Source organism: Dromaius novaehollandiae, chromosome 1, assembly GCF_036370855.1.
Source record: "Dromaius novaehollandiae isolate bDroNov1 chromosome 1, bDroNov1.hap1, whole genome shotgun sequence".
In the NCBI taxonomy this organism is placed as follows: Eukaryota; Metazoa; Chordata; class Aves; order Casuariiformes; family Dromaiidae; genus Dromaius; species Dromaius novaehollandiae.
The window spans coordinates 141,825,077-141,852,548 of record NC_088098.1 but is presented as its reverse complement, the minus strand read 5'-3'; the positions used below and the strand labels follow the sequence as shown (position 1 = coordinate 141,852,548).

General features: G+C 35.1%; 1 protein-coding gene across 3 annotated transcripts in view; it reads right to left on the bottom strand.

The window, feature by feature from the left end:
- Positions 1-27,472, bottom strand: part of NLGN4X (neuroligin 4 X-linked) — a 189,182-nt gene that overhangs the window by 65,564 nt on the left and 96,146 nt on the right. For 2 of the 3 annotated variants that reach the window (XM_064500995.1, XM_026107829.2), the window contains 2 exons: positions 19,126-19,185; positions 14,181-14,333 (listed from right to left, as the gene is read on the bottom strand). In XM_064500995.1, the coding sequence (XP_064357065.1) occupies positions 14,181-14,333; positions 19,126-19,185 (213 nt within the window). The remainder of the gene's footprint in view (positions 1-14,180; positions 14,334-19,125; positions 19,186-27,472) is intronic. The other variant, XM_026107831.2, reaches the window with a different exon arrangement.

The window sequence follows — 27,472 nt, the reverse complement described above, 5'->3', positions numbered from 1 at the left end:
GAAAATCCCAACTTGCTTACCAGCATGCTGGTTAGACTAACTTCTGTAACTGAGTATAGGAACTTTCTGCTGAACCAGCATGTTAAATTACATTTTTAACCAATTGCACATACTAGTGATCAATGAGACTAATCAAGGACTTTGCTCAGATTTTTTTTTATGCAATCTTGCTTTTTCTGTAGACGACAACAAGATGTTTCATTTTACTAATAAAGGGAAGATGCACAGTTTTTTTCTAAATAAAATACATTGTATACTTACTAACTATTTTAATATCTGATCAACATGGCAATTTCTCACTTTTCTGATCCTGTCCTCTATTTTCGTTTTCTGGTAAACAGAAAATGACATAGATGATTCATTAGATTTTCCAAAGCAGCATCCCTCTGTATATTATTTCCCTGTCCCATCAGTTCAATTTCCCTTAGGCAGGGTATACCAAAGTCAGGCATATTGTGTTTACTGTAAAAGAACTGCCTTCAGAAGAAAAAACAAAAAATTTACTAACTGTAAGTGAACCGGGGACAAAGCTGCCAATTTAGAACTTCTGTTGGAACTTGCCTTTTTCTGTTTGTGAATGTTAATGTCTTTGAGATGATATAGAAGATATTTCCAGGTATGGGAATTTTACCATATTCTTTTAGTTACCATATCTGAACGGATACACAAATCCTGGCAATTTGTTTCTTGATGAGTCAGCTATACAGTAACTGATTACCAGACTAAAATACCTCTTTGTCTAAGTGGTTTGCTTCCTGCTATTATCTTTACAAATGTAGAGAGAGTGAATTTATTAAAATGAAAGGATGACCTTCTCTGCACTAGGAAAAGATGATGCCTTTTACAGAAAGCAATCTGAAGGTGAAAACTGGATGCCTTAAATTGAAAGGTAAAAGTCCTATTGATTTCAACAGCAGGAGGATTTCATCATGAATGTGAGACAAATTTGTCCCGCAGGTTATTGAATATATTGAATACAGTTATGAAGCAGAAATAATAATCAAGCTCTGTGCTATTTTAGCATGGATGCAGAATGGGTTTCTTCCACTCTATAAATTTCCTCTTTTAGAAGACTGTATTTGAAGGAAATCTCTAGGATATTTTCTCATAAATACTGTCCACGTATACATCCTATATGAAGGTCATAAAGAGTGGACCAAACTATTGAGTTTTAATAAATAAGCATCCCTTACAAAGACAGGCTTTTATTAAATATCTTCTATTTCTTAGAGATAAAAGAAATCACAACACTAATACAAAAGTAGAAGAAGACTAGCTAGGCTTGATTGTCTCTTATCAGACACAGGCATAGCTAGCCAGCTTCAGCAGGCACTATAAAGAGGTCAGCAAAATTAGCTTGCATTTCAGCTGAGTCTTGACCACAATCACAAGAAAAATCAAATAAATGAGAGTCCACAGGTTTTTGACAAAGGCCCAATTTTTATTTCTTGATAGAATAGCCAAGTGATTTAAACTCAGCAGTTCTGACAGGCAATAGAAGCTTCCACGCATCAAGATAAGTGACTAAAATATTTTTCCCTTTAAAATGCAATTTTAGTATTTTCAAATGAAGATGGGGCCATTTTTAAAAATGAAATGGTGCTTCTGACATGGTAGAGGCTATATGTGTCTACACAAACAGATGCAAACAGGCATAAGCTCTGAGTTAATGGGCTGTGAACTGGAATCTGTATTTTGCGCCTTCACTTTGAGGTGTCCAAGCAAAGCCATCCAGAAGACTCTGAGTCTATTCATGCCAATTTGGCTGATGGTACTCTGGGAGCTCTTAGCCTCCTGAACAACAAAAGGAAGTGTCTTTGCTCTCCATACTTTAATAATTTCTGCTGCATTGTCAGTTAGGAGTAGCAGTCACAGATAACGACATCCCCTGCATTGGATAGACCAAACAGAAAGATGGAGCCTTCTCCAGAGACTTCTGTGGAAAGAAAAGTGATTATCCTCCTACCACTCTTCTGCCAAGAACAAAAAGGCTTACTCCATTTATCAATTTGTAACCCTGGATAAAAGCAAGAGAAATCTTCCACTCCTTGAAAAGACATCAAATGAAGCAATGTAATTCCTTTCAAGAGCAAGGCAAAAGTAGAGATGAAATTAGGACCTTATGAGTCATAGTTTGTTCTCTGCTCTATTCTAGGAGCACAACATCTGTGAGCTACCCTTTATTCAAGGATATTCAGAGTTGAGTTCTCTGTATTTGCATCTAGGACTAATCCAGCTCCTTGATGAAAAACAATTGAGTGCCTAGGGTAGAATGTGTGTGTTTGATTCCTCTTATTTTTCACAGTAAAATGAATAAAATAAATAATAAAAAAAGAGAGGGGTTGCTTTTTTCTTTAAGAAACACAGAAATAATGGTGGTATTTCTTTGGTAAATAGAAAATTACACAGCAGTTGCATACTATGTTTGTGTTTGTGTAACACTGTGTTATGACGCTTCGCAGTGAAGCTTCCTAAAAGTTTACAGTAACTAGGTCATCTTTACCAAAGGCATAAAGCTTTAATGGTGTTTCTTTTCCTTAAAAGATTCCCAATAGAACAAGAGTTTCACTTATTATGTCTTGCTTGGGCAAGTGTGATCCTACTGAGAGCACGTGAGCATAAAAATTTTATGCCATGACTAATTAGTCTCTGTCTGGTACTGGCTATGGGCTATATAATCTTCTGATGTAAATCAATGTATTATTTGATACGTTTCTAATGGTTTGAAATATATATTCATAGAAACTCAATTTCTATAGAAACTTCTATAGAAATTTCTATAGAAACTATGGATTAGATTATAACAGCAACATTAGGGAGTTAGGTAGCTACTTGCTAATCTAATGCAAAAAGATCATATTCGCTGAGCACAAATATTTATAAACAAACAGATTTGTTATACATGGAACATAAATGAAATGTGAATTTTTTTATTTACAATACAAATAGTCACGTCCTGCATAAATGTTAAAAATTAGTTTAACATTGCTGGAGGAAATGAAGACACAAACTTATGCAGTAATCCCAGAGTCCCAAAATTCTTTAAATTTCTAAACTCTGATTTTCTGCAAATTAATGCTGAATCAGAGAAGAAACCTATGTTCCCTTTCCTCTTATTCTTTCCTCTGAAGTTCTGAGAAGACTATAAGCATTTATTTTATTCTTTCCAAGATCCCAAAGCGGGTATTCTGTTCTAGTCAAAATAAATAATACAATACATAGATGGCTTGGGAAATGGGAAACAAATAAATAAAAATGTAAAAATCTGAAACAGATTTTTTGCCTGTTTTAAACCTGCTCACCTTTTCCTACAGTAATTTTATTACATCTCACATTGCTATACATTCTCATAATTGATCTAGGCTCTAAAAGAACGACTGCTACCGCAGGAGACCTGGCACTAATGAATGCCAAAGGAGCACATTATTTAGATTCCCTAAATGGAAGTCATCATTTTCAATTAGAAGGCAGAAATGAAAGGATGAAAATTGATGACCTGTCTCAGCTGCTAACCTTTACCAGCAGGTATCTACCAAAGAACCCACTTAACATCCATCACCAGGAAAAGCTTTATTCATTCAATATTCTCAGATACCCTAGATAGGCTTTAGGAGCCATTACATCAAAACCTTTATTGTCAGTTCTGAAATGGAAGCCCCCAAAACACACAAGGAGCGTATTTTTAACTCTGTATAGTGTATATTCATATAGCGGCTAGTACTACAGAGCTAAAGCTTGATAGGGTGCTGAAAAGCACTAAGAAATATTTCAGTCAGTCAGTGCCAGACAGTCTGTGATTTCAAGGAACACCTACAAGGAGGTCTGAAATAATTCAAGAAAAAAATACATTTGTTTGGTGCTGTCCTTCTGAGATTACATGTCAGGGGCTGCTGCAAGCTTGCAACCTTAACTCTGAGAACTCTTGCACTGCCACCTTGAAGCAGCGTACTCACACTATTACCAGATGCCTCAAACACACTTTTGCCATCAGGGTAGTTTCCAAGGAATGGCTAGACTAAATAATAATTTACATTATTCCTTCTGCTTTCTACATAAAATGTTGCAAACCACTGTGACAAGGGAGGATTTCATACAAGATGAAAGATTTCACATGTATACCTTCTGGCGAGTCAGAATCTTTATTGTATTAAGACAATGTACATTTACACTTTTGAAGAAACTATACATATATCTTTGTCTAAGAAACAAAGACTATCATGTTGGCATCTTTTTATGAGATAAAGGGATTAAATACATTGAAATCTTGACCCCTTTGAGCTGATTTCTTATAGACTTCAAAGGACCTAGAATTTCAGCCATATTTCTTTTTCTGTAATAAATGCAAGCAAGGTATATACTATCATTAGGAATTCTCATGCCTTTTATTTCAGACTGATGCTCTAAATTAGTGTTTTTGAAGTCTGAAAATCTCAAAAATTTTGTGAAAATATTTTAGTTCTAAATTCAGACATCATCTTAAAATATTGTTGGACTTTTCCTTATTTCCTAATCTTATTTTATCATATAAAAGCATTCCAAACCTTTTACGTTCTTTGGCAGTTGTGAAGTCAAGTGTAAATTTTCAGATTTCAATTCACATTTCCAAGCTGACAAGACAATCTTGTATATAATAAAAACAAATGTGAAAAAGAAAATAAAAATGAGAAGTAGACATAATAGGCAATATCCAGTAGAATCCTAACAATTTATCCCACCACAACATCCAGTTCGTAGATATGAACCACATTATAATGTAGATCCAATGCTCTGATTGGCTTGGTTCTCCAGAAAATAAATAAATAAATAAATAAATATGTCCTCTAAATAAATAAATATGTCCTCACATGAAGCAAAAAATATTAAGAAGCCCTGTCTTTCTACTCAAGATTTCTTGCACCATTTCAGCAGAGTTTCAGATTTCCCACTGTCTCACCTAGTCATTTTCTACCATTTTTGCACTTCTGTTGAAGCACTAAAAGAATGGATACAACTTTTGCTATGCAAGAATTTTTATTACCATTCACAAGACATAGGCAAATGAAAATACTAAGTAATCCTAAGCAGCCTCTGATTTCACTAAACACCTTAATAAGCAACTGCCAGCAAGTCTTAGAAAACATAGCTGGAAGTGGTAGAAGCAACTTGTCACTTCCAAATGCAAGGTCAGCGTTACATGCTTTATGGTATGCACTCTGGTTTCTACTTTGTTATGGCTTCCAACCTCTTTTAAAGCTCCAAAAACTGCAAACTTCAATCAGACTAACTTCACCAAAAGGGAGTATTAATTGCATAGGGAGGAAAAATAACAACACAGTGGTCAGTAAATTCAAAGTGCCTGCCACAGGATTTCCTGCCTAAGTGCCTGCTGGCCATCGCAGGCTTCGATAAGCATGAAAGAAAAATCGACAGCTTTTGTTTCTACAAGATTAGATTTTTAGAGACACTGTAGAGCAGGCTAGCACATCACTGGAAGCTTGAATAATCTGCATTTCTAGTTTTCTCCCCTTTGAACTTATATTGAAATTCTGTAGTTGTGAGAAGGACAGCTATTACTCTAGGTTTAAATAGATTTGCCAATAACAAAGATGAAATGGAAGGTTTAATAGCAGCAGTTTTTCTCCCCCCCCCCCCCCCCCCCATTTCAGTGTTATATACACTCTATTAGTTGTCAAAGGAAGCTTGAACTTCGCTGGAACTTTGAAATCACTTTCTTTTTACCAATTGTCATTTTATACTGGCATTTGTTTAATCTCAGATTATTCCAGTCTGTTGTTACACTTTTTTCATCACTGATTAACACAGTGGCAGTAAGGCAATACTTTCAGATGTATACCAGGTTATCACTGATATTGAGTCAGTTTCTGAATTTTGTAGTAGTACAAAATCCACAGAGAGTTCAATACAAAAACTGAACAATAGGTGCCAGACTATACTCTGAGATCTTTATACACTCAGCCTATTTTATATGTGAGGAGGGAATCTGACCTTCACTTTGATCTCTTCTTGCAAACTTTCAGGCAAAAGCTCCACTCAGGAATAATGAATTAAAACTATTCTTAAATATAATTCAAGTCCTAAAAAATGGTACTGATATGGTCAAGGTTTGCTACTTTTAAAGTACAAATTGTCACAATTGCCTATCTGCAAATTCTGAAATAAATGATTCTCATTTGTTTTTCTTCATATGTTCTTAAGAGGCATGTTAGTAATTCAGGCAAACTACTGCCTCACTGATAAATGTAAAAACACATGCTTATAAGAAAGGAATTTGCTATTCGCAGAAAAAAATAGATCAGCTAATGGCATGATGTTTGAAAAACAAACTTAACCCTGTAAGAAATCATTATTCCTCAGTGTTATTACAGTTAAATATATATATTAAATTAAAAATGAAATATTAACATGTATTATGAAAAATGTCACATTTCCATAGTCATGTTTCAAATCAGAAAGCTACTTTAAGATATTAATCTAGGTAGAATAGCACTTACCGTGATGATGCTAGAAGTCGTCAGATGATGACTACTGTGCTTCTACACATATGCAGCAATAGGAAATGTAAGCTAGCTAACAAAGAGCTTCCTCGTAGCATGATACATTTAGTGCCAATAGGTTACTGATTAATATAAATATTTTAGAGCTTCAGTAACAATGTTCTGAATTCAAAACACCACAGGAAAAACAGAGGAATCCAGATTCAACAGTTTTTACCTGAGATTCAGCAAAAATTTCCTTAGATTTTATAACAACTTGTCTTTTCTATAAAATGATTAACTATGAAATCTTCACAAGCTTTGCATGGATTATGTAAAAGCAGTTTAATACTAAAAAAACATGAAACGTGTATGGTCAAAACTTTCATGTTTTGACCATAAGTCAATGTGGCAAGAGTTCATAAATACACTGATATGCCTACACTTCATCAGGTTCAGAAATCTTGCTAAACAAGCTTTTGATTACATAAAAATGTACCATGGAAAAATGTGCTTAAATATTTTTGAGTTTTAAATGAGATTTAGAGATTTGAATAACTTATATTTCTTATGCAAACATTTAATAGTTTCACTGTAGTTCAATTTGAACAGGCTATCTCATAGAATGTTTAAATAAATTAACTTTTTAATTTTAAATGCTCTGAATGACTTTATCCTTTATTTTTAAGCCCGTATGTTACAAATTTGTATGTCAATATATGCATATTTTTATGTGTTTGTTATTTCCTTTGGAAGTAGCTATTGCCGGAGATCAGATTTTTTTTTTAAGTATCATCCTTTTAATTTCATTTATTCTACGTATTATTTATAAAGATTTAGCAATCCTCACTGTTATCCATGTAAAATTCAGGTCCTCTATCCATACTTGGGCATCAACACAAAAAGTAGTCTTAAAAAGAAAAAGACAGAACACCTGTTATTCATCACTTCTAGAGATGAATCACCAAATCAGGACAGTCTTCTCAAACTGTCTAAATACCAACAGAAGAGCATAATTTCCAATGCCCAACCTCTAATTTGTTGGCTCAAAGCTAGGGACGAACTGATTAAAAGAGTAGCATTATAAATCTTAGTTGACATAAAATATTCTTAAAGAAAGAAAGCATGCTGAGAGTGATGACCAAGCATCAGCCTATTCACTGAATTGCCAAAATTCAGTGAATTTACTAAAATTTTTATCTTTTTAACCTCTTCGATATTGTCTTGTAGCTTTTTGCTTTATTTGACATTTTCTGAGAGCATGCTTTACTAGCTCAATCAACTGGTTCAATGCATCAAGCTTGGAGGAAATACATTTTGTTGCATTGAGGTTAAGAGGAACCCTCAGTCGAAAGGTTCTTGCTAATCTCCAGTTTTGACAATTACATAATAAGAATGTCCATACTTTATCTAAACCTGTCAGAAGTTTTAAGGCTTCAAATGATTTCAGACTCTATACAGGAAGCCATATGAGAGCCAAACAAGCTATTATGATCTTTTAGAGAAATAATCACACTTCTAACCTGTACTCTATGTAAGGAACATATGTAATGTTAAAAACCATATGAATGTACATTCAGCTTCTGATGATAATGTAACTCAAGTACTTCTTGCTTCCAGCATCAGAAGATTTAAAATAACAGAACAAAATGCTGTTCAAAAAGTTAAATAAAAAATAGCATAATTCTGATGCATACAAAAAGGTGTTAACACTCACAGAAATACTATTTATCTACCACTGCTGAGAATTTAGGAGCTCCCTTGAAGTAGAAAGTCAGCACAACTGACATTATCTGGCACAGTTATTAGAGAACTAACAAGACAGGCCAGGGACCAAATCGACCACAGAATCTCCTTGTACGAAGCTCAGAGATGTAGGTGAGGCAATGTAGTGAAGCTTACACCAGCATCATCAACACAAACAGTCACCGTAAGCTGAACTGAGCTTAAATAAACCTCCTTTCTTGTGTAAGCATGGAACAGCAATTTACTTAATGCACTCCAGTTCCTGGACCATTTCCATCCGTACTAATCTACCCCTGGTCCTTTCTACCAGCGGATCACTTTAAAGTTTCCTGTACTAGCGGAGTTGCATGCACTGGAGATACAGCAGGGCAACACAGAGGCACAAAGGGAATGAATAACTGCATTCAATTCAATTGATACCTCAATTCAAAAAACCCACAAAAGAATCATTCTGTACAACAATTACATTCGTGAAGATAAAACTGCGACATGTTGTAGGATATTGTACAGACAGGCTCTGCCAGCGTGAAGGAATCTGCTCTGTTGGAAAGCAATGTCAAATAAAAATCCATTCCTTTGATTACTGCCGTACAGCTCCCGGAGCATAATTTTACAAAATAGCATTATATATAGGGTGCTCGCAAGAATGTCAGCTTGCAGGTTACACATGGTAACAGTCAATAACTGTTTACTTCACTCTCGTGTTACCTGGAAAAATAGGCTTTCAAATTGCTACAAGAAAATTAGTACTTTATTCAAGACTTATCTCTGAAAACTCACTAATCTCTCAATCTTAGTAAATTAAATTCCACCATATTCTGCTTATTTAATACATAATGAATTCTTAAAGAATCCATAAATTACATAAAATTCTACATCACATTTTATAATCCACTGACATGCTATTGGTCAGTCAAGTTCTAAGCAGTCCATTTACAACATATGGCTACTTCAGTGCACTGATGTTTTAAATCACATACCAGACATTCGATGAAGTAATGAAAGCTAAGGATCTCAATATCTTGCTGAAGTACAGAGCCTCCTTATAAAGTAAACCCTGATTTATACAATATTGCTTGTTATGATAATTTATAGAGAACTATAATTGCATGTGGATGTACTTTCTACTGCAAGGAAATCCATTTTTTTTAAGACAGAGTACTTACTGCCAAAAAAGGAGATAGATAAAAGATAGACTATTCTTATCTGCATGATTTGGAATTCTTAGAAGAAGAAAATAATAAATTGCAAGTCATTTTGAAAATGTTAAGTCAATCTTACTTATATTTTGAACTCTGAGTATGTCTCATTTGCTGCATTAGATGTTTCTTTGAACTCTGGCTTCCAAAATGTCTGTTTCATATTCCTAGAATTCATCTCAGATTTTGCCCTTAATAGCTGACATGAAAACATCAAGTTCATATTTGAATATACAAACCTTTGTGAGGATTGCTGAAGATTTTTTTTCCAAAGTTTATAAAACCATCTCTGAATTAAACTGCATAAAAATATGGCTATGGTTTGGGTATTTTTTTTTGAGAGGGAGTTAATTTTGGGGACTTTTTTAAAAAATGGAAAATATCTCTAGCTTTTCTATTCACTGCATTTTATTTCCACTGTCACACAGGCTAAACTGGCACTCAGCATATTCAAGAATCATCACAAGACACTTCAGGTCATGTCACAGTAAAACAATAATGACCATAAATCCCCATTCTGTATTTTTCCTGGCATCATAATCCTGAAAAAGGCACTAACACAAAGCGTTTATCGCTAGGTTGAAACGATGCTCTTCTTAAGGCAGAGCCATGAAGACTGAGCATAAAGGGAATAAAAAAGAATTGAGTTGTATCTAGACTGAGTGAATCACTGTTCAAACTATCCCATTTTCAATATTACTGGAACATTCCTTGAAGGTATCTCTTTTCCCTAATCCTCCCACTCTGCTGAATGTCTATTATTTCAGTTAAACAATGCCCTAAGGAGTTTGGGAATTTTGAAACTTCACCTTAAATGTTGAATAACTTAAAGGCATTATAGAAAACACCATCCTGTACAGTGCTCAAAGCAGGGAGTGGGGGTGAGGGGACACTGGGGTATAGGACTTTTGTGTGTTACGGCATTGAATTCATTGAGCTATGAGAGCGCTGCCCTACGATGGGGACCCGTTGGCGATTTCCTCTTGCACCTGCCATTGTCGCTGGGCGAGGAATCAGGAGCTGCTGAGCTGGGCAAGGCACCATTCCACCGAACTCCCAGTGGCTGCACGGAAACTTCAACATGGCACGGTAGCACTCCGCGTTGCATAGTGCCCATGGTACTAAGCGAAAGGAAAAACTAAGCCTCTGTTCTCTTTTATCATCCCAAGGGATCCTATCCGGGGGATGTATTTTGATAAATGTAAACCTAACCTCTGAGGGAAAATATGGCCTTCTGACCAATTATGTTATGGCTGCATACACTCTCAGGGCTCTAGGTATCCCAGGTTCCCACAGAACTGCTATTCAAAGGATAGGAAGGAATAATAAAAAAATTGGGAAGTCTTAGACAAGCTGCTAAACCGGGCTAAGCTGTCCAGCCTTGCCATCCGTCGTTTTGCCATCATGTTACTTGAACACCCAGGCAGAAGTGAGATACTTATCCCCAGGGTAGCTCTGCAGTCAGTCCTTCAAGAGGGAGAGGAAATGTGGGTCTCCTGTCCTCTGGATATGAAAATAAATACTACTCAGAGCACAATCCAAAGGCTTATATTTTAGCCAGATGCAAGAAGAAGAGAAAGAAATAAAGATATTCATCTCTAACGTCCAGTTAAAACGATTTATAGCCCTAAAGGTCACTATGTTACAGCTATTGCAAGTAAAATTAACTAAGTGAAAACTGAAAAAAAAGTAACTGGTAACTTGAGACTAAAAGAGCATCTCACTTATAGCCAACAGTCCACCAGACTGCAGCCAGATACAGAAGCCTTGTCCTTAGGGTGCCTGCTAAAACCTAGTTTTAAAATTCTAGGGGTGCAGAGGTGTGCGTTACGAGCAGGTTTTTGCAAATCATAAGCTTTTACTAAGTGATAGGATGAGCACAGTTTCCATTACATACAATGAAAAATTAATGACAACAGAATGTGGTAAAAAAAGCCGATATTGCTTATATTCTATTGCTTTGATAAAAATGTCATGGCTTTATAGATATTTCTTGAGGCCAAACACTGTCTCAGTAAAAGAGTCAGGTACAGTAAGTGGTCCCTAACAGTTTCCATTTTCCTTCGTCTATGAAGATGCACTGCTAAAATCCAGACTCTCTTAAACATCATATAATCACTGTTATCAATTTGATTTCAGGATTTCAAACTGAGATTTTTCTAGCTAGTGTCATATAATGATTATCTATGCTGTCCTCATAGATTTTCTTTCTATTGCTGTTAAAGACACAATATAGACGGACAGGAAGAGAATTTAATGTACCACAATTATAGGACTAATGTTTATGATAACAGTAATAACATATAGGATTCAGGTGCATTCAGGTGACAATTTTCCAGAGGAAGGAAACATATACTTAAGGGGCTTGAGTAACTTATTATTATCTCTTGCTGATGAAGTGCATAGTCCCCTATCACCGGATCTGATAACAGTAATAGAATTACACAGCCCTGTCATTTAAGTCAGGTCTGTATGTGTCCTCCTATGTACAAACATCATATTTAGAGATATAAATACATCTCTCAAAAAAAATTAACTAGAAGTACTGGATACAAATCTTGTCAATCTTCAAAATTTCAGGCTTTGCATAAGCCATTTCTGTAATAGCTTGTAGTATGAGTACATCCCTTACAAACAAATCCTGTTTATCATTGTGTTTTTACGAATAATTCTCAGAGGAAAAAAATCTTAGATAACTTTTTAAGTATGTGGCACTAATTATACTATTTTGTTAACTCTGTTTTGTGAACAAATACATTTGTTTTCCATATGCTTGTTTACCTGAAGAAATGTGTCCTCTCTTTCATTATTTTCCTTACAGATTAAGTAAAAAATATCTAGAATTCCTCTAACATTTTCCAAAGTATATGGAATCTAATGCACTCTCAAGCATCATATTCATATCTCACAAAACAAGGAAGAAAAAAACAGAAATATGTCCACAAAGCTACAATTCCTCAGATTTGTTTAAAGTGTGTACTATGTAGATGTTCTGAATATCTTTTGGCTTCTAATTCAAATGTAGACCTTCTATAGCAAAGAATAAATTCTGTGATGTCTCAAATTTTAAAATTACTGCTGTTCAGAAGCATATCTATTTAATGCCAAATATCACATTCTATTTTTTCCAGTCCTTTTAAAATCCTCACAACTATCACTTTGCAGTTTTTCATACAAGTACCTCTGCACAGTGCTTTTTTTTTCCAAACAACATAATATAAAAAAGTATTGTCTCTTTTTCTCCCTTTTTTTGTTTGCTTTCAAAATAAGTACATAAAACAGGAGTTCATAAATACAAATATTACAAACTTTTCTTTTTCCTTTAGATTGATACATAGCAGGTGAACAATGAAACATCTTCTTAAACTGCTTACAATCATCTGTATCCTTCACCCATTTTAAGAAACTAACACAAGCTTATTGAAATCCTTTCAATAATTTTTTTTACAGATAGGTAACTATCATCATGTTCCTGGGCATACAGTTTATTTAACAGAGAAACAAGCCATTTTGTGAAAGATTATGTATGTGCCCATAAGAAGTATCTTGAATTCTTCATATATACTTTTATTTTCTTTCTTTTTGTGTATCTGTGTTGCAAAATTGCATGTACAAATATACTTAAGGACCTTTTTCCATTTCTGGCTTTAAGCTTAAATCTGCCTCTAACTTAGACAAAACACTGTTTCATGTTTAAACATGAGTCAAAATCAAGAACCAGAAAAAAAATCTCAGTACTTCGATGAGATAGAAAATTTTTTAAATACTTTAACCACATTAATAAATAAACCAAGTAAAAGAAGCTTCATCTGTTCCATAGTACATACCAAGAATATAGACCAGCTTTGCTATCAACAAAACAAAATTTAAAATCTTTGTAAAAGTCATGCTATATCAAAACCACTGAGAAATTACTAAATCTTACCTTGCATATCTAAAATGCTGGAAATATGAGCATTCAAGCAAAATGCATTCTAGCCTAATATTTTGTTATTTAATCTAATATTGACAGGGGATTATTTGCAATGTCAAGGAAATGCTGCTCTTATCAGTTTGGATAATAGTGTCACTCAACATTATAATTCATGTTTATGGAGTTCCTGATATTCAGAAAGATAATGTACATCACTCCTTGAAACCCCTTGACTTCATTTTACCCATAACATAAATTCTATTAGTGTATATAGTCCGTTTTGTCTGTGCAACCTCTACATCTTTTGCCCTAAAAAACAATTTCCACATCAAAATAATACAGATAAATAACATTTCACCTTTCCTACCATTGTGAATGGTTTTGAAACTGATAAGTACTCTTTCTTGATTAGTTTTCTTCTTAATTTGCATGGAATGTAGAAGATTTTAATGTAAAAGAGATATTAGTACTCAACACTGGTTAAATCAGTGAGCCACGAACAACTATGTTATGATGACAAATTTAACATAAACTAGTGCAGTTATAAAAATGCAGTCATTTTTGTTTAAGGTGAAGGCACCTGTCAAAAGGAAGGGGAGATGCAGTCTAGCTCAGTTTCCATGAAATATTGAACAGAATGCAGAATCAGTACCAGTAACACAGTCAGCTATCCAGCAGCAAGAATATTCTATTTTAAAAACAAAACTGGTCCAAATGCTCTTAAAAGAAGCTGTGCTCAATCAGTGGATATATTAAGCAATTAAATATTTCTCTCCAAGTAGTCATTTAATGGAAATGCCATCTAAATACTGCAATATACATAGGATGATGAACAAAAGAGCCACTTACCTAAAACCCCCAGCCTGTAATTGAGGGTGACAACAATGACGTTTCCATAACTTGCCAGAATGCTCCCATCAATCATGTTGCCAGTACCCTCCATGTAAGATCCACCATGGATGTAGACCATAACGGGTTTCTTGCTGTTCTGATCATGAATGTCTGAAAAAATTCAAGTAAGGAAAACATAATAAAGTAATAAAAAATAATGAAACATGGCATGAGCTATATGCAAAAATGCTACCAAAAATTCTTAATTATTTCCCGTATTATCTATTTCATCACCACCACTTTTAATTAGCTAGGCTGCACAGCTCAGGATCATCTACAAGCTTAATAGGCGTACAGGTTGAATATTTCTGTCTGTTATTTCAAATACCATTTCATACAAAACGTTCTCAGAAAACTAGAAATGCCTTCAATATTACAAGGAATTTAATTTGAAAGTAAACACAAAGTCTCAAGAGTAAAATCAGATCATGGAATAATCATCTTTAGAATATTCCTATTTATATACATACCAATTTACAAACATCTGTACATTTAACAATAAAATTACAATATGGATCTGTACTTTCCTACTCCTCACCAAATCAGACATATTTGTTGAAACTGTATTTCTGAAATTCAGTAACACATACTATCACAAAACTAAACTGTTCTGTTAAAAATAAACATAGCAAATCATCCCTCTTTTAAAGCAGCGTAGGAGTTAACACAGAGAATTTAATTGAATTCATGGTCCAGACTTTCTTATTTAAATCAAGTAATGTCTTTTTTGTTGTATTTTTTCTTGGCAAAGTAGCTGGGTGTTAAAGAAGTAGCCCTGAATTTAGGACCCTGAATTGCATGATTAGTCTGTACATGCAGAAAAGCTCTTCACTACTTTCAAACAGAGAAACAGCTGGGTGTTAATTTCCAAAAGAAAATTAAATCAAATTGACAGTAATCTTGTCATACTTCAGAGTGAGTTATAAAGATGCCAAAATTAATGATTTGCGGTATAGAGGTATATTTAGCACTGTGTTCATGTATCTTTTTCTAATTATCTAAAAATTAGGCTCCTGACTCCAGTGATGGTTCAGACCACCTAAACTAGGAACTTACATTTTCTACAGGAAAAATAGAGGCTAAGCTCCTTTAAAATGCAGAAGGCAATTCAGGCAGCCACCTTAAAATTTCTCTCTTCATTAACTATACAATTCTTACAAATAATTCAGTGCGTTTGCATGAGAAGAACTTCTTTGGATCACGTAATACAACATACTAGGCAAAGCAGAGTGTCTGACTGTTTGATCATGATTCAAAACAAAAACTGAGTTCTCTTCTGAGTAGGGTAGGTACATATTGACCAGCGGAAAAAAGGAGGTGGGGGAAGAAAAGGCTGAGCTAAATGGCTAGAAGTAGGAGATTTGGGTCTGAAAGCTTTCCGAGACTCTTCCCTACTCTCAGATTTGTTAGGAAATACTCTAACCTACCAAAAACCTGACCAACAATGAGACAAAATCTCTTCTAAAGGAAATTTTTATATATATTTATAAAAAACATACTTTTTATACATGAAACTACTTAAAGGTTATTTAAAAATAAATTATGCATGGCCATATCCTATGGCCCACTTTTTACCTTCCTCACATGTATGCTGTACCCTACCAAGAACAGTCAATTGGATGCAAGAAAAATATGATCAATCTACACCTACCTAGTTCTCAAGAGTTTGAGGTTTCTCATAGAAGTACTGTTCTTTTCATAAAAATACACATATTTTACTTGTACTGTATATGTTGCATTTAAGCAACAAAACAAGCTGCTGGGATAAGAGATACCTAATTGTTTTAACTACATGAGTAAGGCAGTCATTAGACAGATCATATAAAGAAACGAGACACATTGTACTGGACATATTGTTACATTCTCCATATTCTCAGCAAAGTACATGAGAAAGTGTTTAATGCCTTCTGTGAAGGCTCAGTTAAGCATTCAAAAGAGGTAAGCTACAATTATTTGTTTTACAGAATTATCTTTTTCTTCTATACCAAAAGCCTCATGGCATGATCTATTGTATTTAATCTTTTCTTATTACATAGTTCTACCTCAGGGCTCAGTCTTTCAGTGCTGAAGTCTATGGGAGGTTTCCTTCTTGCCTTCAATGGGAACATGATTAGCATCAATATAAAAGTAATGAGCTCCATTCTTTATGTGATTAGATCTGAAATGGATGCGCTTGTTGATCATCAAATCCTAACGTTATAATTTGAGAAGAAGTCTGAATAATAATGTATTCATAACAGTGTACCTATGTGTGGCGGACAGATGAGTGAACTTTTGCCTTAAACATTTCTTGGTACATAAGGTGCAAGCAAACCATAACCCCAAACAAGCCACCTGTTCCCAGCGGAAACAGGACTGAGCTGCTGCGACCCCTGAAATGGTCTCCCTGCGACCACCCGGGACACACCAAGCCTGCGCTGAACCAGGGCACGATTGGGCAGAGACTTTGGGACCTGGACTGCAAATTACTGCTGCTTAACACAACTTTTATAAAACTTGCTTAGCCGCACTCCCTAGTTCAGTGAGAAAGGGCCCCAGAGCTGGTGCAGACTGGAAAGATAAGGGAGTTACAAGCAGTTTGCATTCCTATGCTTCACACTCCGGGAGGGAGGATGTCAAGGCTTTGAAATAAGGCCTGCTTGGGCACCAGGACGCTGGGAAACAAAGCCTCCCCTCACTGCTGAAACAGTGTTAATTAGGGGGGGGTCTGGATTATATCCTCCTCGTCAGGACCTTGGAAGATAACACCTACTGTCACTGCTGGGGCAGTGCTAATTGCTGGAACAACACCTGTTTGTCAGGGCCCTGAGAAAGAAGGGCAGAACCCGAGGAATCAACACATTTGTCAGCAGAAACCGCAACAGTAAAGATAAGGGAGAAAAGCAGCCTGCCTGGGAACAACGATGAGACCCAATAGGGAGCAGGAGACCCCAGACCCAAAAATTACTATTGGTCTGAACTACCGCGTGAGGGGTGGGAAACTTAATTTGAAAAAGCTATAATTGCCCAGGGATTTCTTTGTTCAGGGTCCCTCTTCGGAGGCACCCAACTCGAGCTGTAACTACTGCACGCGTGTCATTACAATTTATTTATTTAATTTGCCTTGATTTGGCTCCAAACTTTTCAGCGGGAACCTAGGGTCGGACCCTGCTCGAGTTGTAATTACTGCACGCGCATCGCTAAAATTTACACCCAGGGTGAAGAGGACCAACGGGACGCTGCTGGATCCACGGGTGTTGATATCTCTTTCTCTCCCCCCCTTTTCTCTCTCTTTCTTTCTCTCTCTCTCTCCTCCCCTTTGCCTTTCCCCACCTTTATTCCCCACTCTGTGGAAAATAAATTTAAAAGGTTGTACGATATTTGACCGGTTTTAGCGTCTTAATCTCGTCCTTGGGATCATAATGAAACCCTCCCGATATTGGATCGGGACACTATGTTAAGATTTTAGAGCAATTTTGGTTTTGCTTGTTACTTATCTTTTGCTTAAAAATTAATTATGGGAGTTGGTAGAGCAAATGATGATACCATAATTTGGAAAAAAAAAAAAAGTGTTTCACAGAAAAAAGAATGTGATATTCAGGTAATAGCAGGGTCACTTTGGAGTACTTTGCACAGTGTTTTCTGTGTTATAAGAAATAGTGTACTTCAGCAATGAAGGTGGTACAGTAGAGGGCAACCAGTGTCAATAAAAGACCAATGATTTTTATTACTGTATTTTATATAGATAGAATAGCTCCAAAAGAGCTGAACTCCCAAGAAAAGAGAAGATTAAGAGGTGACTTCACTGCAGTATACATGATTCTAAGGGGAAGAGAGAGGACTAATGTTTCAAAGTTATTTGAACTGATGTCAGATAGAAGAAAACAGGACAAAGGCATGGGATAACACTTGGGGATTGGTCAAGCATGAGAGGAATAAGGGACACATTACTCCAGAAATGGAACAATAAATGGCCCAAAGCTGTTAGCTCCTCAATTACTTTGAAACTATTTTTCTGAATGTTATAAGGGTATGAAGTTAAATAAACTGTCAGTGTAACTTTAATGAAAAGGAAGGGTGAGAACAGAGGAAGATTTCATGACTTCTTTCCATTTCAGTGCACCCTAAAAAGCTTGCTGTGCCAAGGCAAGAAAAGAGTATTTCCTTGTAAAACTTTTTCTGGGTTCTTCACTGTGAACTTTATCATTTCCTTTCAGGGAATCCAATCCAACTCTGAAAGAAGTCAATGAAAAAGATTGTCATTGATTTCAGTGGGAACCTGGTCAAAGCCAGAATGAATGTATCTCAGAGGATAGCTGATTACAGGAAAAAAACAACAAAGCAACATCAACAGTTTTCTTTACTTTTGTGTCCTCGAAATAAACCAGGTCCTGTGAGGAAAAAAATACATAAAAATACCACAAACGAAGCACAATGCAACTGCATCCAACATAGAGTATGTGCATAGGGGAAAGAGTGGAAGTGAAAGGAAGGATATATGTGAGCTATTTCATGAATTTCAAACAGGTGAATTTACAAAATGTACAAGAGGGAAAAAAACACATGCATGTTTCAAACTCCTTTTCTCATCCTAAGCAAAAATAGGGGGGAAAAAGCATGTGGTTGTAAATAATATTTACACTACTCACTTCACACGTATTTAGGGATAACCTTTACACTTATGTCACAAGGGAACTACAGTCATCCATATGCTAATTTGGATTTAAAAAAGAAAAACAATGAAAGTAGTTTCTAGACAAGAAGAAAACAAAGAAGCACACTCAAGTGTGCCTTTGCAAATAAAGGCCTAAAAATCACGTTGAAATAACAGCAATAACGATAATAAAAGTGATAGTAATAATAATAATAATAAAAAAGTTTATGTTCATGCATCAGGGTTGAGCTTTGAAAAAACAAAAAATACCTTCATCTTCACCACGATCATTACTGGTTATATCATCTGCGCTTTTCTTTGTGTTGGCTCCTGGGGTCATAGTGAGGAGGAGAATAAAGGGAAAAAGAGAATTCAAAAACAGCAGGTTCTCAAAAATTAAAAGAACACTAGTCCAAAAAAAATAGAAAAATGTAACAAAAATGTCAAAATCTGTTACATTGGAAATTGAAAAACAAAAAAAGATGCAAACTGCACATAAACATAAAATGTCAAGAAGAACAAATTGAAAATACTTGAAAAAATGTATCATATTCTGTGAAAATGCAGTTATTTCAGTTATAAGTGACTGCTGCAAAAATGAAATTAATGTGTTATTAAAAAAGAATAATATAAACCAAAAAAGTATATTTAAAAATTCACCAAATTATGGTTTCTACATAAGAAATGCAATTGATATATCCCATTCTGTAACCTTGAAAATATAATGCCTTCAGTCATTATTGTCAATGATTTCACATTTTATTCATCCCAGTTAGGATTTATCAACTATTAGGCACAACCTGAATTTCACATGGAACCAATGTAAATAAAATTATCACTGAGCCTTATACAACTTGAAGGGAATGAGACAAACCAGATAGCTCTCCTTTTAACCGTGCTTCCTGTACGAGCAAAAAGCCATTTAAAACAGCAAATTGAAAATGAAGGAGAAAATAGGGTTGAGTCAATCCCAAATATGTAATTGGTCCAAAAGTAGCTCTGGTTCATATTATACCACATTTCATGCTCTTAAAAAAAATCTAGAAATTAACTGAAAACAGTTACTTACCAAGATAATGAACTTGCATTTATTTTTAAAAAAGATTTAATAAAGAATAAATTCTAATTTGTATTCAGTGTGCTTTCCCAAAATACTTTTTATGTGTACACATGCATACATACACACATACACATGCACACACACACCATAGCCTGTGCTTACAGGAGTAAAGGGAACCAAAACATGATAATTTTCCCCCACGCTTCTCCATGGGTAATAAATCTGTATTTTGACTAAAAATAATGACAGTAAACTATCCTCACACCAGTTTTTGCATTTTATTGTGCTTACTCCTGTGGCAAGTAGCCATCTCAATGTAAAAAATTATTTATTAAAGAATGAAATATGAATTGGAAACTCAATTTCTAAGTTAATTTAGAGCTGAAACTTGGCTACTAAACAAATCAAATGGTCTAAAGTGGCATTTTCCATCCAGACTGAAAAAGAACTACATACTTTATTAACTACAGACTTTGTGTTTGTATACGAAGGATGAATATGTCACTGAAAAAATCAATACTATGACCTGGTATTAAAAATCTCTAAGTTATGGGCTTTAAGAATCTAATGGTTGGTCATTTGACACTGTCCCTTTCCTGTGAAAGCCAAAGGGGAAATCTTGCTGATTTGACTGAATTCAGGATGGAGAGCTTTTTGTATGGTTACAACAGACACTATATTCCCCTTAACATGTTATTACTAAATATTTTCAAGTATTCAGAAGCTTAGATTTTCTTAATATGGAGAGTATTCACTTTATTTTATTTGCATTTGTCAGTAAAGTTAATAAAGTTGAAGAAGAAATTTAGTGTCCTGTGGTCTCACAACAATTTTAATCTTCTTACTTTGGGAGGAAGGGAAAGCTTTATATCTGTATTTAGCTAAAATGTTTATTTTATGATTTTCCTTTACTCTTCTGTTTAAAAAGTCACTATTCCCTCAAAATTTGAGGTTTCAAAAAAGCCCCAACCAATAACTGTAAATAAGACAGAATGTGCTTAATTGTTGTTAAAGTACTAAAGACTTGTTAATACACATAGTTTTAGGATTATGTTTGTGCACCAGCTCACTTCATAGAGCCTTCTTGATACAGATGGAATGCAGATTTTGTATAGAAATTTTCTGGAACCACTACCAATATATCACATATGCTGGCTGAAAACTGAAACTAGCCAATTCAAATTCCAACGAAGAACATTATTTTCTCATTAACCGAATGCTTGAACAGTGAGGCTGATTAGTCAGTCAAATGTGTGGATGAGATTCCATCTCCACACAAAGCCCGTATCTTTGATTCAGTTGCACACGTAACTGCGTGTGTAGTATACGAGTGAGTTCAGTTATATGTATTCAGTACATAATTAACCAGGTGAAATTTCACTGACAGTGAAATATGGCTAATCTATGTGGCTAGTCTATCAATTTCATTAACAAATGTCAGATGTAGGCTCTACATTTCTGTCATCATCCAAATTTGCACTTTTTTTTTATTTTTACATTTAGGTTTTAGTCCAAATAAGGTTGAATCTTCTCTCAAGTGCTATCCAAATAATATTAATTTTGTAGTCAGATATAACAGTTACTCCACTTGTAAAATGTCATTATTTTCAAACCCTGAAATAAAAAAGAAAAATAACTATTCACAAACAATGAACCCACAAGGCTGCAAACATAAAACACAGGAAATGTTGATGTCAGTTCCTCCAGTGAGATATCCTTCTAATTACTTGATAAAACAACATATGATCATTACATGCCAAATACAAATCAGCTACGATGCATGAAAAGAAAGTGGCCTTGTGTCATTCTTACAGATTAAAACTTGAAAAAACCACATGATCCCATAATCATAGCGCTAGTATACAAATAATATAGGTGCAACTATTTAGACTGTAATCCATTTTGAAGGACTTTGAATGTAAGAAGGAAATACACCCCACAATGTTTCAGTTCAGGTACTATCCAAAACAGAAAGAAGAATCATCAATATACATCAGTGAGATACTGCATGGATTTTCTCTTTAATGCAGTGCTTCCTAGAATGACCCTGGTTCAAGGTACATCAGACAGAACAACCCAAGTGTAATGAGAATTTAGAAAGTGTCTCTACACCATGCTACTAGATGTGATCAAACACAAGCATCACAAAACACAAGTATGTGACATGAGGTACTAGAAATATTCGAAACATTTTACTTTTTTGTTCTTCACAGCTTGTAGAAGTTATCGAGGCATCTATTTTGAAAACAGCTTAATATTGTAATGAAATGTATCACAGTGTAGTGTGCAGGAATGCTGTTTCTCTTACCTGATGTGTAACATTCTTTAATTTGTTGTGAGGCTCTTTTGTTTTGTTTTGTTTTGTTTTTTAACTTAAATATACTTTTACTACTAAATTCTTGTCCAGGTTGTTGGGTTTCATTTTTCTATTCTTTTTGAGATCTGATAAAACAGACTACATCAATGAATTCTCAAACTGTGTGTTTGTGTTGCCAACACCAGGATTTTTTTTTTTAAATACCACTGAATAGAAAAGGTATTATCCATACTAGCCATGTGGATAATAATGTTAGTACGGAACAATTTGAGGAGAACGGAATTGTTACTGCTGGAATTATTTAAGTAGCATCAGAAACATATCCCTAAAACCATAGTTTAGAAAAAAATATAGCAACCTTCATGTAAGCTACCAAACATAAGCTACTAGAACCAAAGTTATTTCAGACATGAAAGATTTAGAATTTTCCAAACGAGTTGCTTGTTTTTTGTTAAAAATGTTGATTCATTAATCCTGAAACTTCTGTAAGAAGATGTTACCCCCTGTCTTAGGAAAAAGAAAAGACACACCATCCATCTAAGAATAGCCTAAGGTTGCACTTCAAGTCCTTAATCTAAGGAGACAGAATGGGAGCTTGAACCAGAGTCTCACATGGCTCAGGGGAGCTCCCTACCTGCACAGACAGCTTGTTCCACAGACCAGTGCTTCCACCATCTTTAGGGTTTCTTTGGGGGGTTTGGGGATTGAGGCATTTTTCTTCTCCATATGAATAAAAGTTACAGGAGCAGTGACTTTAGCCTTGGATTCCCACATGCCAAGTGAACATTATCACTGTGCTACAGGATCAACCCTTCTGTGTAAGCTAACAAATATTTAACCATTCATCCAACATGAAATAGAGAGATGGTAAATCTTAACAGGCATCCTGACACTGGCAGTAGAGTGGAGAACAGGGTAGGCAGCAACTGTGATCTAGAGCATGACAGGCTGAATTCCAGAAATATCTTCTATTCTATTGACCAACCTAGGATTTGACTGGATATCAGAGTTTTCAGTTTGAAAGATTTGTGTTTCAAGTTGATGTAGATGAAAAGTACCAAAGAAAAATATTTCAAAATGTTAGTAGGATGGGAAATCATTTTTCAGCTTGATCAAGATCCAGGAAGTATTAATCATACATATAAAGTGTGCTGTCTATACTGTAGATCTACTGAGGATTACATTTCTATGAAAGTCCATGTTTTGGAAAGTTCTAAGAGTCTGTAATGTTAATAATGACTAGAGAAAGATGCACCCATGTACCAAATGCTGGGTGACCTCCTGACATTTGTTCTACAATTCCATTCATTGCTGAGTGATGTTAAAAGGCATGGCATAATTACTCACTGAACTGTCAAACTGCTTTTGTAGAGGAATTTTGCTTGTCAGAAAATGTTTGCTATTTTTTAGAATGTAATTCTATATTACAGGTACAGAACAATGTAGGAACGTGGCACATGAGCCACTCCTAAACTAGTGCCAGCCAGCCTAGCCATAATAGTGCAAAGTTCCATTTGGGCTATTTTTTTCTTTCTAGGAAGCTCAATGTGCAATGTAGTTGTAAGCTTTAATTCAGCAAACATCTCTCTTTGAAAAGATTCTCATTCTGAAAGGCTGACCTACATGCTAATTCACTTAAAAAATTACTTAATTTCACTTCTTTATGGTTGTTTATGGTTAAGGTTCATCTTGTACTCCCACATTCATTCTGTCTGGATTCCACATAGAAATCTATCCCAAATGAAGAAGTCACCCCACTGTCTGTCAGTCAAATATGCATCCACTCTCTCACATTTCCTTTGACTGTGAATAAAAACCTCATTCAGAAACAAATTTTCTGTGGTTGCAGGTCTTTGCAGGTGTATTCATAATTTGTGCTAAATCTTTCTCCCATCTGGTCAAATGTATCATAGATATGTAATGCAGATAGGTCCTCTGCATTCAGTTTAAGTGCTTGCATTTTAAGTATCCATTCTGCACCCTTTAATGGCAGCAAATAATCTGCAACTGATGCCATTTGTTTGGATTTTATATGCAATTGCTCTATTTGTCATACTGTATACCTTTTGACATCATGCAAGTTTGGGAAAGCACTCTGTTTTCGGAAATCACACAGCACATTATTGGTTGTATGACCTCCCAGCTTCACACAGAGCATGCTCAACCTTCCAGAAACTTCTAGCTCATACCAGATTAATAAAGGATTTAATAGCCATTCTCTAGCTCATACCAGATTAATTAAAGATTTAATAGCCATTCTCTCAGTGCTATGTCTTATTTATACAGCTACTGCAATAGGTCTCCAATGCTCTCGGTTTCCCATCCCATGAGGACTATTATAATTTTACAATCGGCTCAAGTCAACAGTTGATTACCATCTCAAGGGAATAGCAGCAGGGAAGAAGCTTACTTTTCTTTCTGCATTTCTCCTGAGACTTGTCGGTTAGCTTTACCTTGATTCTTACTTAGTGCACAAGCCTTAAGTTACTACACTTCCAAAAAAAGGGGTCTGTCAGCTGGTGAGTCTGGCTGTCATAACACTATCCCTGGCTCCAGGACTATGGCCAAGGCTCTTAAGTTGGCTTTATAGCTCTATCAAGAAATTCTCATTTGGTAGCTGAAGAAAGATCAAAAGAGGCATGTAGGCATTTCAGATAAAAGTGCAAGAAAAAGATTATCGAGAATTACAGCCTGTCAAAGTGTCTTAGAATCTGGCTATGGATCACCTACACCATGAGGGAGCTCAGAGAAAGGGAGGACATCTATTTATGCACCCGTATTTTTAAAAGCTTGTTGATTTTAATGAAGAAGGAGACATATATGCATATTCTCTAGATTTAAACAGCCATTAATTCTCAACTATTTACTGAATCCTGGCAACGTGTGTGTGCATTTGTGTGTGGGAGTATATGGACACAAATATATAAACATGAAAACACTATATAGTTAATAGTCTTTCAGAAAGAACATAGGCTTTATTCTTTGCTCTTCTCTTCCCATAATGGTGTTAAAATAAAATTACAGTCTTTCAATTTTACATGCCTAGACCTAGGTACTTGTACTGCCTAGGTATTTGTACTGCTTAGGTATCTGCATGTGCCTAGTATTTGCACTGTCTGCATATGCAGAAACCAGGTATTTTCTGGTCATGTTCTGAGGTCAGAAGATAGACATACATATTCTAGGACTCTCATTTTCTGGGAAAACAAAATAAATTAATTTAACAGTGATTTCTTATAACTGTTCTGGACAACTTTTTCTTTAGATAATTTTTCTGGTTAATTAAATAATAATTGAAGGAATGTAATTATTTTATATGCCCGTGAACTTATAATTTGGTAACAAAAGTAAACTAGATAGGAAAATATAGGGATTTTTATAGTTTATGTCAGTCATTTCTTTTCTTGATTTACATACTACTGAAGACCCAGGACACATTGTAGATGATTCATGTATGCATGTAATTAGCCTCCCATTTTTAAATACAATATAAGCTTAAAATAGGAAGACCTGTGCTTTAGTTTATGTAAATGTATAAAACAGTATGCAAAATGCAGCTTATTTATATTTTCTGAGAGAAGGTATATTTATCTAGCAGATTTCTGTGTGTTCTGTATTAGATTGTACAAATGCAGGACTGAGGATACTTATGAATCCTCCATCATTTCTATGGCAAATTTTATCCAATTTATAGCTTGTCAGTTTACTGATCATTAATCTGACAGTATAGATTCTGATTTCCATGCAAGAATTACCTGTCAAGGGATAGAAAATCATGGATTTGTAATAGATTGTTTTGCCACAATTAGAGACAATCTGAAAATTTCAAAGATCACAGGACATGCATGGGAAGCAAGGCCTTCTGCACACAGACCTTATGTATGTCTCCCCTTGCTTGCAGGAGTCCATATGTTTCATGGAGCATCTCAAAATGCATCACAAATGTCTTGGTTCAAGGATCCCTTGTCCTCAGGGACAACTAAACTGGAGTAAGAGATGGAGGGTCAGAGTCGACTCATGTTATTAAAGAAAAGCTGAACTAACAAACAGTGACTTTAGCACCTGCCCCATGTACACTTGCTGGAAAACATTAGGTTTAAAGCACAAGGAAGGATCAGAGGAGGGGCAACAAGTAGAAGATCCTACAACCTCACTGATTAACCAGAATGTATTCTTTTCCCCTTGGGCAGAGAAGCTTGTACTGAAGTATTATTTTATGAACTCACACATATTATCAAAAATTTATTTCAATTATCACTATAGAAAATATTTAGATTACATTCTATGAGAATAATTTGCATCAAAAAGGTGGCCATATTACAGTAGTGTATTCACTTATTTTTTATATTTATTTTGAATTTCTGAGAGCTTGTTCAAGTGCTTGTGCAAACTTTCTCCTTCTAAATTTTGATCCTTTATGTAGAACACAGAACTCCTAGAAACAACTGCTTTCAATGATTTCAAAGCAATCTTAGCCAGAAATTAGATGCCTTCCATCTCGCTCCTAAATAATAAGTAGACTTAGATTGCTACTGTCCAGCACTTTTTAATGTGGAAGCCAATTAAAGCTTATTAGGCCTGGAGTTTTGCTTTAATTTACTAGAATTAGTTTTGTTTGGTTTTGTTTTCATTCTTATATTATAGTTGAATAGCGGAAGACAACAGATTACAGTCATCATCATTCTGATACCAATAACAACAAAAAACATCCTTTGTGTTGCAATGGCTGGCTCAGTATAGTAGCAACATTTAACTAAAGAACAAGCAACATAACTGAATTTGTATTCCTCCACAACACTTTCTTAATGGCCCCAGCTGCAACAGTAAAAAAAATCACTAGCATTCCAGACCAGAGCAAATGTGTAGCCACTGCTGTATAGCCAGGAAATGTGTCTTTTCAAGAAAAGAAAATTAAAGGACAATTTTGTGTCATATTCAAAATTGGATGGACTGCCAGAAAATGCTGCAAAATCCCTGCAGTTCTGTGTTCCATGCATTAGTGAGAATTAAAACAAACAAACAAAATGCTATTTCATAGGCTTCTTTCAAATACAACCTTAGAGAATCAATAAAAAATCTACATAGAAAATTTTATAGAAAAAGAAAGTTGCAAAAGAGTTGTACTAAAAAATACAAAATTCGAAAATAACCTCAGTTCTTTGCTTTGCATCACATAGCCTTCAATTACATGATGACAATTTTTTTTTCAGAAAGGCTGTTTGCATATCTTAGTGCATTAA